Source organism: Pollachius pollachius (genome assembly GCF_949987615.1).
Source record: "Pollachius pollachius genome assembly, chromosome: 7".
NCBI lineage: Eukaryota > Metazoa > Chordata > Actinopteri > Gadiformes > Gadidae > Pollachius > Pollachius pollachius.
The window spans coordinates 10,463,638-10,479,650 of NC_136940.1; the positions used below are offsets into that span (position 1 = coordinate 10,463,638).

At 44.4% G+C, this 16,013-nt stretch overlaps 1 protein-coding gene across 1 annotated transcript; it reads right to left on the minus strand.

Moving 5' to 3' along the window:
• Positions 1–760: 760 nt before the first annotated feature.
• Positions 761–15,582, minus strand: LOC307078360 (uncharacterized protein). The gene has a single exon (XM_079740114.1). It carries the CDS (start codon positions 15,469–15,471, stop codon positions 1,204–1,206), a length of 14,268 nt encoding a protein of 4,755 aa, XP_079596240.1. The 5' UTR covers positions 15,472–15,582; the 3' UTR covers positions 761–1,203.
• Positions 15,583–16,013: the final 431 nt, after the last annotated feature.

The window sequence follows — 16,013 nt, forward strand, 5'->3', positions numbered from 1 at the left end:
CTCACGACGCGCCCCCCCTGAGGAACTCTGGCGCCCCCCAGGGGAGGCGCGCCTCACAGTTTGAAAACCACTGCTGTACGGTATGCAATTCTTTCATTTACAATTTACTGTCATATCATGGTGTTTTCTTGATCTTTGTGTTGCGATCTTCCTAGCTTATCACTATTTCACAACGTTTGTTGAGGAACATCTTCGTGACACTGCCCTCAGGACGTGAGTTTATTGTTCCTATGATGGCGAAGGATTCTCATAAGTAACTGAACAATGATTAATGTAAACGTGATTTAATCCAACACGTAGCAACCGAATTACCTTAACCACCTCTTACCTAATACCTAACCTAACCATCTCAAACCTTAATTTACCCTAAGATTAAATTTAACAATTTCTAACCTAACCTATTAACCTTACCTTACTTATCTAACCCAACTAATATTTTGCTTTCAGATCTTGAAAAAATACATTTTATTGACACTTATATAATTGCAAGTCATTGTATTGGCCTGCCAAATTGTGCAAGACTCCCCCGCCCATAGTATTTTTTATCGGTCATTTAAAGATAAGCAATCATTTGAACGATTAGATCAAATTATTAAAAATATACATATTATAAAAATACGTAACTTATAATACAAAATTAAGCCAATATTCAAAGAGACAGATCTTTATTTTGTAATAGAACACAGTAACAAAATCAGAAGCAATAAACTAAAAGAGTTAAAAAATAGATCTACACTAAACAACAATATCAGAAGCACACTACAAATCCTTTAATTAAGACGAAAATCTGCTAATTTCAGATTTGCACAAAAATATGTTACCCATCATAACCAATTCCCAAACATTGAAAGGAAAACATGAAGCATGTGAGAAATACCCCTGAAAATAATTGATATACAAACAATAAGATGTTACTAAACTCAGTTTAATAGAAACTATTATTAAGCACACACTTAATTTGAACTTTCTTACCTTTTGACTAATACAACCTGTATTCTTAGACTAATACAATTATTTTAATATTTCTAGGTTACAAAGGACTCATAATGTGAATGTATGCATGTATCATATATATGTATTGATGAGACCAGGTTAAGAAGTATAATTGTATAGAAACAGAATGGTATTTCATTCAAACCCTAACCCTATAGAGCAGAACTGGAAGAGAAAGAGGACAGGCTGTAGCTGGTGCTACTAGTGCTACTAGGTGGGAGGGCCTAGGTCTACACTGCTCCTACGGGAAGCCACTCGTGAGCTACTCCTAGAGCATGTCCTTGATCCCGGGGCAGAAGAGATACTATAGGGACTGCTGATACCTCTAGAGGATATGCTAGATGCCTGCAACATCCGGACCCCAGTTGTCTCCTCCAATAAGCAATTATCCAGTGCCTCCTTGTAGGAGATCTTCAATTTGGTCTTGGGGCATGTTAGGTTCTTTGAATGGCGTCTTGAGTCTTGAAGCTTTCGGGCTGTGCTTTCATCTAACCAACCAATGTTCAGGGCATCTTCTATAGTTCTCCTACAACCTAGTTCTGGGTCAAAGAGTCCCCCTGTCACAAATTGGTATTCCATAAACCTCTGGCCTGCCTCATATGGCAGCCACTTTTCTTTCATGGCCTCTGCAGCAGACAACTTACTTTTAACCCTTACATTTTCAAATCCAACATATGCTTTTTGGGCTGACTTAAGTAGGGGAGCCAATTTGTCATCTATCAGGCCCAGAATACAGGCTTCCTTGATTCCATGCCTCTGACCATTATTGGGGTCGACAATGCCTCCAGTACATGCCTGGGCCTCAAGCATTCTTTGCGCAGTGATGGAATCCACAATGCCACGATTCCGAGCCTCCAAAATTGGTATCTTCTCTAGATTGTCTGCATCAAAGATTGCTCCTACAGGTTCCTGTTCACCAATAGTTTCATCAGTGGAGTTTACAATGACAGAAACACTGGATAGGTGCTTCAGGGTCTCTGCTGAGGTTGAGGCCTCTCTGCTGACAATACTACTGGATCCTGAAACTGTTGTAGTTCTTGTTGTGGTACATTTTCCAAAATTTTGTGACAAGGGCCTTGTTGAAATTAAAGAACATTTAGCAGATGTGACTGTGTCTCCCGGGTTGCCTTGATTTAGAAGTGATGATGATGAGGATGACGAAGATAATGATAATTTTGAAAATCTTTGTCTCTTTCCGGCGATGATGAATGCAAACTCATTGAGAGAAATGCTTTGGGATGTGTACTGCTCATATATTGATTGATCAATTACACCTTGTTCAAGTAGCTCACTGATGTTATACTCTTTTCCAGTTTTCTTGTCAACAATCAACATCCGGGAAGACCCATCTGGTGAAGTGGTGGTGATCTCCTCCCATTCACACTCCTGCATGGATAACTCAATGTAGGTATTAAAGTCTATTAGACCTGTGTCAAGTGCTTCCCGTACTGTCATCTCTCTGTTAGTATCTGGATCAACAATGATCACCCTTCTCTTTCTCACAGTGTTTCGCTGAGTGGAATGCTGTTGGTCGTTGTTGTCCAGGATAGGCAACAAGATAAGGCCTGTGTTCTCATCAACTATGCAGCGTTGCTTGAGCTCCATGTAAGTATGTTTTTCATCTGTGTTAGGATCACAATAGCCTTTAGTGTCATCCCCTTCATCAGTTAGAATCTGGTTAGTCTCTGCATTAAAGTAGCCTCTCTTGTAGGCTACCTTCACGTCAATACGATGGCTGTGTATGGGATCAATTATTCCCCCACTGGCAATCTGAGCCTCAAGCAAGCGTATACCAAGACCTCTCTCCATTAGACCTCTTTCCATGGTCTCAAAGACGGACATTATTTTGTCAGAGTCGGGCAGTTTATAGCCAGTCACAGCCCTCTCGGCTGATAATAGCTTGTCCTTAAACTCTCGCCCTACCAGTCCTCTATTGAGGGCCTCTGTGACAGTGAGGTTAATATTTTTAACAGGGTCCACCACAAAGCCTGAGGCAGCTTGTGCCTCTAGGAGCTCTAGTGTGGTGCCAGGAGCTAACAGTCCTTCTTTCATGGCCTCATATATAGGCATAATCCTATTGCTCGTCTCATCATAGACCCCTGCAATACAGGTTGACCCCCTTAAAGAAGATTGCAGGCGTTGCTCAATATCCTGGATGGTCAATTTACCCTCCCTTAGATTTTCAACATCTGAATATTCCAGAAGGTTAGCATCTACCAGGTCTGATAAGGACACTTTACCCCTAAGACCTTGGACTGTCAATGGGTTTTGTGGGGCAGGGAGAAGCAAGAGGCCTGTAGTGGGATTGAGCTTGCATTTTCTCTTAAGTGAAACATAGTTAGTTCTATGTTGTGTGTTTGGGTCAAGAAAGCAATCTGGGATTGAGTTAAGGTCATTGTACAATTCCTTATCTATAATATTCAGATCCATAGCTATGTCCCTGGGTAGGAGCACACCTAAGAAAGGGTCTAGGATACCTCCAACAGACTCCTGAGCCTGTAGAATTCGCAGAGCTGTGTCTTTGTCAATAAATCCCTTTCTCATGGCCTGGCTTGCTGTCAGAAGCTTAGATGTATTTGGGTCCTGATACCCAAGAGCAGCTGCTTCAACTGCTGACAGTCTTGATCTATCATGAGGGTCTATGACTCCTTTAGAATAAGCCTCCTCTACAGTTAGCTTTTGATCTGTTCTGGGGTCAATAATGTAGCCTGTGGCAGCTTGAGCTTCCAGTAAAAAGATAGCACTGTCTGCAGAAATTATTTCCCTATTCCGAGCCTCTGTAAAGGACATTTTTCCAAGAGGTCCAGCAGCTATTCCCCCGATAGATCCTGTTCCCTTCAGATGCAATTTTTTGTCCACAGAGACATCAGAAACAGTTTTCTTTCCTTCCAACAGTAGGGTAAATGTCTTCTTGTCCAGAACACCACAATCCAGTAACTGCTGGGCTGTGACAGTCTTACGAATGCCATCAAAGATAAGTTTGGTTGAGTCTTGCTGTTTGGAAATAGGAAGCTGTAATAGGGTTGAGTGAGATTCAGTTTTGGACCGTGTTTTCGAAGACTCGTTGATAGCACTCTTCTCCGTTTCTGTGTCCATGTTATCCTCAGGATGTTGTTTCTTGGTATCTGAAAATGACATTTTGCCATGATTTCCACCTATCACAGTAGCTATGACCTCATTGCCCTTAAGATTGACTGTTTTGGTTGTAGACACCAATGTAACAGTTTTCTCCTCTGTCTCCAGCCGTTCAATTGTGGTCTTTTCGGTCTGCTTTCGGACCACAATTCCCTTTTTCGTCGCTTCAAACACCGATATAGGCTTAGCAGTGCTCCGCTGAATGTAGCCAATCGCAGCAGATTCTGCTGCTAACAACCTGTCTCTAGCTTCACTAGCAACCTCCCCTTTGTCACATTCTTCCTGTACAGTCAGCTTCTGATTGGTTCTAGGATCAATAATGTCACCTGTACCAGCCTGGGCCTCCAGTCGAACATTTGCACAATCCTCCAGAAGGAGAACCTTCTTTTTGGCTTCTACAAAGGACATTTGGCCTTGATTTCCAGCAATAGCTTCAGCTATGGGTTCAGTCCCCTTAAAAGTATACTTTTTGTTTGTAGATACTTCCAGTCCCGATATCTTCCCAGTCAATTGCTGGGTGGAACTGGATTTGTCAAGTGCATCACAATCTAGCAACTGCTGGGCTGTGGCTAGCTGGCGGACACCCTCAAAAATGAGTTTGGTTGGGTCTTTCTTTACAAAGATAGGCAGAAGAAGAAGACCTGTTTCTGGTTCAGTCTTGCACCTTCTCTTCAATGACTCATAGGTTACACCCTTTTCAGTGTCTGGGTCCACATAACACTCGGGCTGTTGGATTAGGGAGCGTTTCAGCTCTTCATCAATGAGTTTACGTTTTACTGCAATATCTCTGGGTAGGAAAATACTATTCACTGGGTCAAGAACGCCTCCTGCAGATTCTTGAGCCTGAAGCAGAGTAAGTGCAGTTTTCTTGTCCACAAGTCCCTTCTTCATTGCTTCAAACACGGAAAGAGGCTTGGCTGTGCTTCGATCAGTGTAACCAATGGCAGCGAATTCTGCTGCTAACAACCGTTCTCTATCTTCCTTAGCCACCACCCCTTTGTCACATGCTTCCTCTACAGTCAGTTTCTTATTGGTTTCAGGATCAATGATGTGGCCCGTGGCAGCCTGGGCCTCCAAAAGCTTGTTAGCACTATCAATTGGAATGAGTCCTTGTTTCTTGGCTTTTGCAATGGACATTTTGCCTCGATCTCCAGCAATCACAGCAGCTATGACCCCAGTACCCTTAAGATTGACTTTCTTAGCTGTAGATACCTCCTGCATAGTTTTCTCCTTTTTCAAAAGCTGATTAAATGTTGGCTTGTCTAATACTTCGCAATCAAGCAACTGCTGTGCTGTGACTGGCTTGCGGAAACCATCAAAGATGAGTTTCTTGGGATCTTGCGTTTCGGAGATAGGCAGAAGCAGAAGACCTGTTTCCGGTTCAGTCTTGCACCTTCTCTTCAATGACTCATAGGTTACACCCTTTTCAGTGTCTGGGTCCACGTAACACTCAGGCTGTTGGATTAGGGAGCGTTTCAGCTCTTCATCAATGAGTTTACGTTTTACTGCAATATCTCTGGGTAGGAAAATACTATTCACTGGGTCAAGAACGCCTCCTGCAGATTCTTGAGCCTGAAGCAGAGTAAGTGCAGTTTTCTTGTCCACAAGTCCCTTCTTCATGGCTTCAAACACGGAAAGAGGCTTGACTGTGCTTCGATCAGTGTAACCAATGGCAGCGAATTCTGCTGCTAACAACCGTTCTCTATCTTCCTTAGCCACCACCTCTTTGTCACATGCTTCCACTACGGTCAGTTTCTTATTGGTTTCAGGATCAATGATGTGGCCCGTGGCAGCCTGGGCCTCCAAAAGCTTGTTAGCACTATCAATTGGAATGAGTCCTTGTTTCTTGGCTTTTGCAATGGACATTTTGCCTCGATCTCCAGCAATCACAGCAGCTATGACCCCAGTACCCTTAAGATTGACTTTCTTAGCTGTAGATACCTCCTGCATAGTTTTCTCCTTTTTCAATAGCTGGTTAAATGTTGGCTTGTCTAATACTTCGCAATCAAGCAACTGCTGTGCTGTGGTTGGCTTGCGGATACCATCAAAGATTAGTTTCTTGGGATCTTGCGTTTCGGAGATAGGCAGAAGCAGAAGACCTGTTTCCGGTTCAGTCTTGCACCTTCTCTTCAATGACTCATAGCTTAAACCCTTTTCAGTGTCTGGGTCCACGTAACACTCGGGCTGTTGGATTAGGGAGCGTTTCAGCTCTTCATCAATGAGTTTACGTTTTACTGCAATATCTCTGGGTAGGAAAATGCTATTCACTGGGTCAAGAACGCCTCCTGCAGATTCTTGAGCCTGAAGCAGAGTTAGTGCAGTTTTTTTGTCCACAAGTCCCTTCTTCATGGCTTCAAACACGGAAAGAGGCTTGACTGTGCTTCGATCAGTGTAACCAATGGCAGCGAATTCTGCTGCTAACAACCGTTCTCTATCTTCCTTAGCCACCACCCCTTTGTCACATGCTTCCTCTACAGTCAGTTTCTTATTGGTTTCAGGATCAATGATGTGGCCCGTGGCAGCCTGGGCCTCCAAAAGCTTGTTAGCACTATCAATTGGAATGAGTCCTTGTTTCTTGGCTTTTGCAATGGACATTTTGCCTCGATCTCCAGCAATCACAGCAGCTATGACCCCAGTACCCTTAAGATTGACTTTCTTAGCTGTAGATACCTCCTGCATAGTTTTCTCCTTTTTCAAAAGCTGGTTAAATGTTGGCTTGTCTAATACTTCGCAATCAAGCAACTGCTGTGCTGTGGTTGGCTTGCGGATACCATCAAAGATTAGTTTCTTGGGATCTTGCGTTTCGGAGATAGGCAGAAGCAGAAGACCTGTTTCCGGTTCAGTCTTGCACCTTCTCTTCAATGACTCATAGGTTACACCCTTTTCAGTGTCTGGGTCCACGTAACACTCGGGCTGTTGGATTAGGGAGCGTTTCAGCTCTTCATCGATGAGTTTACGTTTTACTGCAATATCTCTGGGTAGGAAAATACTATTCACTGGGTCAAGAACGCCTCCTGCAGATTCTTGAGCCTGAAGCAGAGTTAGTGCAGTTTTCTTGTCCACAAGTCCCTTCTTCATGGCTTCAAACACGGAAAGAGGCTTGGCTGTGCTTCGATCAGTGTAACCAATGGCAGCGAATTCTGCTGCTAACAACCGTTCTCTATCTTCCTTAGCCACCACCCCTTTGTCACATGCTTCCTCTACAGTCAGTTTCTTATTGGTTTCAGGATCAATGATGTGGCCCGTGGCAGCCTGGGCCTCCAAAAGCTTGTTAGCACTATCAATTGGAATGAGTCCTTGTTTCTTGGCTTTTGCAATGGACATTTTGCCTCGATGTCCAGCAATCACAGCAGCTATGACCCCAGTACCCTTAAGATTGACTTTCTTAGCTGTAGATACCTCCTGCATAGTTTTCTCCTTTTTCAAAAGCTGGTTAAATGTTGGCTTGTCTAATACTTCGCAATCAAGCAACTGCTGTGCTGTGGTTGGCTTGCGGATACCATCAAAGATTAATTTCTTGGGATCTTGCGTTTCGGAGATAGGCAGAAGCAGAAGACCTGTTTCCGGTTCAGTCTTGCACCTTCTCTTCAATGACTCATAGCTTAAACCCTTTTCAGTGTCTGGGTCCAAGTAACACTCGGGCTGTTGGATTAGGGAGCGTTTCAGCTCTTCATCAATGAGTTTACGTTTTACTGCAATATCTCTGGGTAGGAAAATGCTATTCACTGGGTCAAGAACGCCTCCTGCAGATTCTTGAGCCTGAAGCAGAGTTAGTGCAGTTTTTTTGTCCACAAGTCCCTTCTTCATGGCTTCAAACACGGAAAGAGGCTTGACTGTGCTTCGATCAGTGTAACCAATGGCAGCGAATTCTGCTGCTAACAACCGTTCTCTATCTTCCTTAGCCACCACCCCTTTGTCACATGCTTCCTCTACAGTCAGTTTCTTATTGGTTTCAGGATCAATGATGTGGCCCGTGGCAGCCTGGGCCTCCAAAAGCTTGTTAGCACTATCAATTGGAATGAGTCCTTGTTTCTTGGCTTTTGCAATGGACATTTTGCCTCGATCTCCAGCAATCACAGCAGCTATGACCCCAGTACCCTTAAGATTGACTTTCTTAGCTGTAGATACCTCCTGCATAGTTTTCTCCTTTTTCAAAAGCTGGTTAAATGTTGGCTTGTCTAATACTTCGCAATCAAGCAACTGCTGTGCTGTGGTTGGCTTGCGGATACCATCAAAGATTAGTTTCTTGGGATCTTTCGTTTCGGAGATAGGCAGAAGCAGAAGACCTGTTTCCGGTTCAGTCTTGCACCTTCTCTTCAATGACTCATAGGTTACACCCTTTTCATTGTCTGGGTCCACGTAACACTCGGGCTGTTGGATTAGGGAGCGTTTCAGCTCTTCATCGATGAGTTTACGTTTTACTGCAATATCTCTGGGTAGGAAAATACTATTCACTGGGTCAAGAACGCCTCCTGCAGATTCTTGAGCCTGAAGCAGAGTTAGTGCAGTTTTCTTGTCCACAAGTCCCTTCTTCATGGCTTCAAACACGGAAAGAGGCTTGGCTGTGCTTCGATCAGTGTAACCAATGGCAGCGAATTCTGCTGCTAACAACCGTTCTCTATCTTCCTTAGCCACCACCCCTTTGTCACATGCTTCCTCTACAGTCAGTTTCTTATTGGTTTCAGGATCAATGATGTGGCCCGTGGCAGCCTGGGCCTCCAAAAGCTTGTTAGCACTATCAATTGGAATGAGTCCTTGTTTCTTGGCTTTTGCAATGGACATTTTGCCTCGATGTCCAGCAATCACAGCAGCTATGACCCCAGTACCCTTAAGATTGACTTTCTTAGCTGTAGATACCTCCTGCATAGTTTTCTCCTTTTTCAAAAGCTGGTTAAATGTTGGCTTGTCTAATACTTCGCAATCAAGCAACTGCTGTGCTGTGGTTGGCTTGCGGATACCATCAAAGATTAGTTTCTTGGGATCTTGCGTTTCGGAGATAGGCAGAAGCAGAAGACCTGTTTCCGGTTCAGTCTTGCACCTTCTCTTCAATGACTCATAGCTTAAACCCTTTTCAGTGTCTGGGTCCACGTAACACTCGGGCTGTTGGATTAGGGAGCGTTTCAGCTCTTCATCAATGAGTTTACGTTTTACTGCAATATCTCTGGGTAGGAAAATGCTATTCACTGGGTCAAGAACGCCTCCTGCAGATTCTTGAGCCTGAAGCAGAGTTAGTGCAGTTTTTTTGTCCACAAGTCCCTTCTTCATGGCTTCAAACACGGAAAGAGGCTTGACTGTGCTTCGATCAGTGTAACCAATGGCAGCGAATTCTGCTGCTAACAACCGTTCTCTATCTTCCTTAGCCACCACCCCTTTGTCACATGCTTCCTCTACAGTCAGTTTCTTATTGGTTTCAGGATCAATGATGTGGCCCGTGGCAGCCTGGGCCTCCAAAAGCTTGTTAGCACTATCAATTGGAATGAGTCCTTGTTTCTTGGCTTTTGCAATGGACATTTTGCCTCGATGTCCAGCAATCACAGCAGCTATGACCCCAGTACCCTTAAGATTGACTTTCTTAGCTGTAGATACCTCCTGCATAGTTTTCTCCTTTTTCAAAAGCTGGTTAAATGTTGGCTTGTCTAATACTTCGCAATCAAGCAACTGCTGTGCTGTGGTTGGCTTGCGGATACCATCAAAGATTAGTTTCTTGGGATCTTGCGTTTCGGAGATAGGCAGAAGCAGAAGACCTGTTTCCGGTTCAGTCTTGCACCTTCTCTTCAATGACTCATAGGTTACATCCTTTTCAGTGTCTGGGTCCACGTAACACTCGGGCTGTTGGATTAGGGAGCGTTTCAGCTCTTCATCAATGAGTTTACGTTTTACTGCAATATCTCTGGGTAGGAAAATACTATTCACTGGGTCAAGAACGCCTCCTGCAGATTCTTGAGCCTGAAGCAGAGTTAGTGCAGTTTTCTTGTCCACAAGTCCCTTCTTCATGGCTTCAAACACGGAAAGAGGCTTGGCTGTGCTTCGATCAGTGTAACCAATGGCAGCGAATTCTGCTGCTAACAACCGTTCTCTATCTTCCTTAGCCACCACCCCTTTGTCACATGCTTCCTCTACAGTCAGTTTCTTATTGGTTTCAGGATCAATGATGTGGCCCGTGGCAGCCTGGGCCTCCAAAAGCTTGTTAGCACTATCAATTGGAATGAGTCCTTGTTTCTTGGCTTTTGCAATGGACATTTTGCCTCGATGTCCAGCAATCACAGCAGCTATGACCCCAGTACCCTTAAGATTGACTTTCTTAGCTGTAGATACCTCCTGCATAGTTTTTTCCTTTTTCAAAAGCTGGTTAAATGTTGGCTTGTCTAATACTTCGCAATCAAGCAACTGCTGTGCTGTGGTTGGCTTGCGGATACCATCAAAGATTAGTTTCTTGGGATCTTGCGTTTCGGAGATAGGCAGAAGCAGAAGACCTGTTTCCGGTTCAGTCTTGCACCTTCTCTTCAATGACTCATAGGTTACACCCTTTTCAGTGTCTGGGTCCACGTAACACTCGGGCTGTTGGATTAGGGAGCGTTTCAGCTCTTCATCAATGAGTTTACGTTTTACTGCAATATCTCTGGGTAGGAAAATACTATTCACTGGGTCAAGAACGCCTCCTGCAGATTCTTGAGCCTGAAGCAGAGTAAGTGCAGTTTTTTTGTCCACAAGTCCCTTCTTCATGGCTTCAAACACGGAAAGAGGCTTGACTGTGCTTCGATCAGTGTAACCAATGGCAGCGAATTCTGCTGCTAACAACCGTTCTCTATCTTCCTTAGCCACCACCCCTTTGTCACATGCTTCCTCTACAGTCAGTTTCTTATTGGTTTCAGGATCAATGATGTGGCCCGTGGCAGCCTGGGCCTCCAAAAGCTTGTTAGCACTATCAATTGGAATGAGTCCTTGTTTCTTGGCTTTTGCAATGGACATTTTGCCTCGATCTCCAGCAATCACAGCAGCTATGACCCCAGTACCCTTAAGATTGACTTTCTTAGCTGTAGATACCTCCTGCATAGTTTTCTCCTTTTTCAAAAGCTGGTTAAATGTTGGCTTGTCTAATACTTCGCAATCAAGCAACTGCTGTGCTGTGGTTGGCTTGCGGATACCATCAAAGATTAGTTTCTTGGGATCTTGCGTTTCGGAGATAGGCAGAAGCAGAAGACCTGTTTCCGGTTCAGTCTTGCACCTTCTCTTCAATGACTCATAGGTTACACCCTTTTCAGTGTCTGGGTCCACGTAACACTCGGGCTGTTGGATTAGGGAGCGTTTCAGCTCTTCATCAATGAGTTTACGTTTTACTGCAATATCTCTGGGTAGGAAAATACTATTCACTGGGTCAAGAACGCCTCCTGCAGATTCTTGAGCCTGAAGCAGAGTTAGTGCAGTTGTCTTGTCCATAAGTCCCTTCTTCATGGCTTCAAACACGGAAAGAGGCTTGGCTGTGCTTCGATCAGTGTAACCAATGGCAGCGAATTCTGCTGCTAACAACCGTTCTCTATCTTCCTTAGCCACCACCCCTTTGTCACATGCTTCCTCTACAGTCAGTTTCTTATTGGTTTCAGGATCAATGATGTGGCCCGTGGCAGCCTGGGCCTCCAAAAGCTTGTTAGCACTATCAATTGGAATGAGTCCTTGTTTCTTGGCTTTTGCAATGGACATTTTGCCTCGATCTCCAGCAATCACAGCAGCTATGACCCCAGTACCCTTAAGATTGACTTTCTTAGCTGTAGATACCTCCTGCATAGTTTTCTCCTTTTTCAAAAGCTGGTTAAATGTTGGCTTGTCTAATACTTCGCAATCAAGCAACTGCTGTGCTGTGGTTGGCTTGCGGATACCATCAAAGATTAGTTTCTTGGGATCTTGCGTTTCGGAGATAGGCAGAAGCAGAAGACCTGTTTCCGGTTCAGTCTTGCACCTTCTCTTCAATGACTCATAGGTTAAACCCTTTTCAGTGTCTGGGTCCACGTAACACTCGGGCTGTTGGATTAGGGAGCGTTTCATCTCTTCATCAATGAGTTTAAGTTTTACTGCAATATCTCTGGGTAGGAAAATACTATTCACTGGGTCAAGAACGCCTCCTGCAGATTCTTGAGCCTGAAGCAGAGTAAGTGCAGTTTTTTTGTCCACAAGTCCCTTCTTCATGGCTTCAAACACGGAAAGAGGCTTGACTGTGCTTCGATCAGTGTAACCAATGGCAGCGAATTCTGCTGCTAACAACCGTTCTCTATCTTCCTTAGCCACCACCCCTTTGTCACATGCTTCCTCTACAGTCAGTTTCTTATTGGTTTCAGGATCAATGATGTGGCCCGTGGCAGCCTGGGCCTCCAAAAGCTTGTTAGCACTATCAATTGGAATGAGTCCTTGTTTCTTGGCTTTTGCAATGGACATTTTGCCTCGATCTCCAGCAATCACAGCAGCTATGACCCCAGTACCCTTAAGATTGACTTTCTTAGCTGTAGATACCTCCTGCATAGTTTTCTGCTTTGTCAAAAGCTGGTTAAATGTTGGCTTGTCCAATACTTCACAATCAAGCAACTGCTGTGCTGTGGTTGGCTTGCGGATACCATCAAAGATTAGTTTCTTGGGATCTTGTGTTTCGGAGATAGGCAGAAGCAGAAGACCTGTTTCCGGTTCAGTCTTGCACCTTCTCTTCAATGACTCATAGGTTACACCCTTTTCAGTGTCTGGGTCCACGTAACACTCGGGCTGTTGGATCAGGGAGCGTTTCAGCTCTTCATCAATGAGTTTACGTTTTACTGCAATATCTCTGGGTAGGAAAATACTATTCACTGGGTCAAGAACGCCTCCTGCAGATTCTTGAGCCTGAAGCAGAGTTATTGCAGTTTTCTTGTCCACAAGTCCCTTCTTCATGGCTTCAAACACGGAAAGAGGCTTGGCTGTGCTTCGATCAGTGTAACCAATGGCAGCGAATTCTGCAGCTAACAACCGTTCTCTATCTTCCTTAGCCACCATCCCTTTGTCACATGCTTCCACTACAGTCAGTTTCTTATTGGTTTCAGGATCAATGATGTGGCCCGTGGCAGCCTGGGCCTCCAAAAGCTTGTCAGCACTATTAATTGGAATGAGTCCTTGTTTCTTGGCTTTTGCAATGGACATTTTGCCTCGATCTCCAGCAATCACAGCAGCTATGACCCCAGTACCCTTGAGAATGACTCTCTTTGCCGTAGATACCTCTGGAATACTTTTCTCCTTTTTCAAAAGTTGGTTCAAAGTTGGCTTGTCTAATACACCGCAATCAAGCAATTGCTGCGCTGTGACTGGCTTGCGGATACCATCAAAGATTAGTTTCTTGGGGTCTTGCGTTTCAGAGATAGGCAGAAGCAGCAGACCTGTGTCATATTCAGTCTTGCACCTTCTCTTCAATGACTCATATGTAACATCCTTCTCAGTGTCTGGGTCTATGTAACACTCTGGCTGCTGTTTTAGACAGCGATTCAGCTCTTCATCAATAAGTTTGCCTTTTATCGCGGTATCTTTGGGTACGAAGACACTGTTCACTGGGTCTAGAATGCCTCCTGCAGATTCTTGAGCCTGAAGCAGAGTAAGGGCGGTTTTCTTGTCCACAATTCCCTTATTCAGGGCTTCAAACACTGAAAGACGCTTGGCGGTTTTCCGATCAGTGTAACCAATTGCAGCAGATTCTGCCGCTAACAACCGTTCTCTATCTTCCTTAGCCACCACCCCTTTGACACATGCTTCCTCTACAGTCAGTTTTGTATTTGTTTCAGGATCAATGATGTGGCCTGTTGCAGCCTGCGCCTCCAATAGCTTATTAGCACTATCGGTTGGAATAAGTCCTTTCTTCTTGGCTTCTGCAAATGAAATTTTGCCGTGATCTCCAGCTATCACAGCAGCTATGGCCCCAGTACCCTTAAGACTAATCTTTTTGTCTTTGGATATGTCTGGAATAGTCTTTTCCTTCGTCAATAGCTGATTAAATGTGGGCTTGTCTAACACACCACAATCAAGCAATTGCTGTGCGGTGACCGGCTTGCGGACACCGTCAAATATGAGTTTGTTTGGGTCTTGCTTTCCAAAAATAGGCAAAAGTAGCAGACCTGTGTCATATTCAGTCTTGCACCTTCTCTTCAATGACTCATATGTAACATCCTTCTCAGTGTCTGGGTCTATGTAACACTCTGGCTGCTGTTTTAGACAGCGTTTCAGCTCTTCATCAATAAGTTTGCCTTTTATTGCGGTATCTTTGGGTAGGAAAACACTGTTCACTGGGTCTAGAATGCCTCCTACAGATTCTTGAGCCTGAAGCAGAGTAAGGGCGGTTTTCTTATCCACAATTCCCTTATTCAGGGCTTCAAACACTGAAAGGGGCTTGGCTGTGGTCCGATCTGTGTATCCAATTGCAGCAGATTCTGCCGCTAATAACCGTTCTTTATCTTCCTTAGCTACCAACCCTTGGTCACATGCTTCCTCTACAGTCAGTTTCCTATTGGTTTCCGGATCAATGATGTGGCCTGTGGCAGCCTGGGACTCCAAAAGCTTATTAGCACTATCGGTTGAAATAAGTCCTTGCTTCTTGGCTTCTGCAAATGACATTTTGCCGTGATCTCCAGCAATCACAGCAGCAATAGCCCCGGTACCCTTTAGACTGATCTTTTTGTCTTTAGTTATGTCTGGAATAGTTTTCTCCTTCGTCAATAGCTGATTAAATGTGGGCTTGTCTAACACACCACAATCAAGCAATTGCTGTGCGGTGACCGGCTTGCGGACACCGTCAAAGATGAGTTTGTTTGGGTCTTGTTTTCCAGAAATAGGCAAAAGTAGCAGACCTGTGTCATATTCAGTCTTGCACCTTCTCTTCAATGACTCATATGTAACATCCTTCTCAGTGTCTGGGTCTATGTAACACTCTGGCTGCTGTTTTAGACAGCGTTTCAGCTCTTCATCAATAAGTTTGCCTTTTATTGCGGTATCTTTGGGTAGGAAAACACTGTTCACTGGGTCTAGAATGCCTCCTGCAGATTCTTGAACCTGAAGCAGAGTAAGGGCGGTTTTCTTGTCCACAATTCCCTTATTCAGGGCTTCAAACACTGAAAGAGGCTTGGCGGTTGTCCGATCAGTGTAACCAATTGCAGCAGATTCTGCCGCTAACAACCGTTCTCTATCTTCCTTAGCCACCACCCCTTTGACACATGCTTCCTCTACAGTCAGTTTTGTATTTGTTTCAGGATCAATGATGTGGCCTGTTGCAGCCTGCGCCTCCAATAGCTTATTAGCACTATCGGTTGGAATAAGTCCTTGCTTCTTGGCTTCTGCAAATGACATTTTGCCGTGATCTCCAGCAATCACAGCAGCAATAGCCCCGGTACCCTTTAGACTGATCTTTTTGTCTTTAGTTATGTCTGGAATAGTTTTCTCCTTCGTCAATAGCTGATTAAATGTGGGCTTGTCTAACACACCACAATCAAGCAATTGCTGTGCGGTGACCGGCTTGCGGACACCGTCAAAGATGAGTTTGTTTGGGTCTTGTTTTCCAGAAATAGGCAAAAGTAGCAGACCTGTGTCATATTCAGTCTTGCACCTTCTCTTCAATGACTCATATGTAACGTCCTTCTCAGTGTCTGGGTCTATGTAACACTCTGGCTGCTGTTTTAGACAGCGTTTCAGCTCTTCATCAATAAGTTTGCCTTTTATTGCGGTATCTTTGGGTAGGAAAACACTGTTCACTGGGTCTAGAATGCCTCCTGCAGATTCTTGAACCTGAAGCAGAGTAAGGGCGGTTTTCTTGTCCACAATTCCCTTATTCAGGGCTTCAAACACTGAAAGAGGCTTGGCGGTTGTCCGATCAGTGTAACCAATTGCAGCAG

Coding starts and splice junctions, on each gene's coding strand:
- LOC307078360 (XM_079740114.1), bottom strand. CDS start 15,471: ATGTCATTTGCAGAAGCCAAGAAGCAAGGACTTATTCCAACCGATAGT.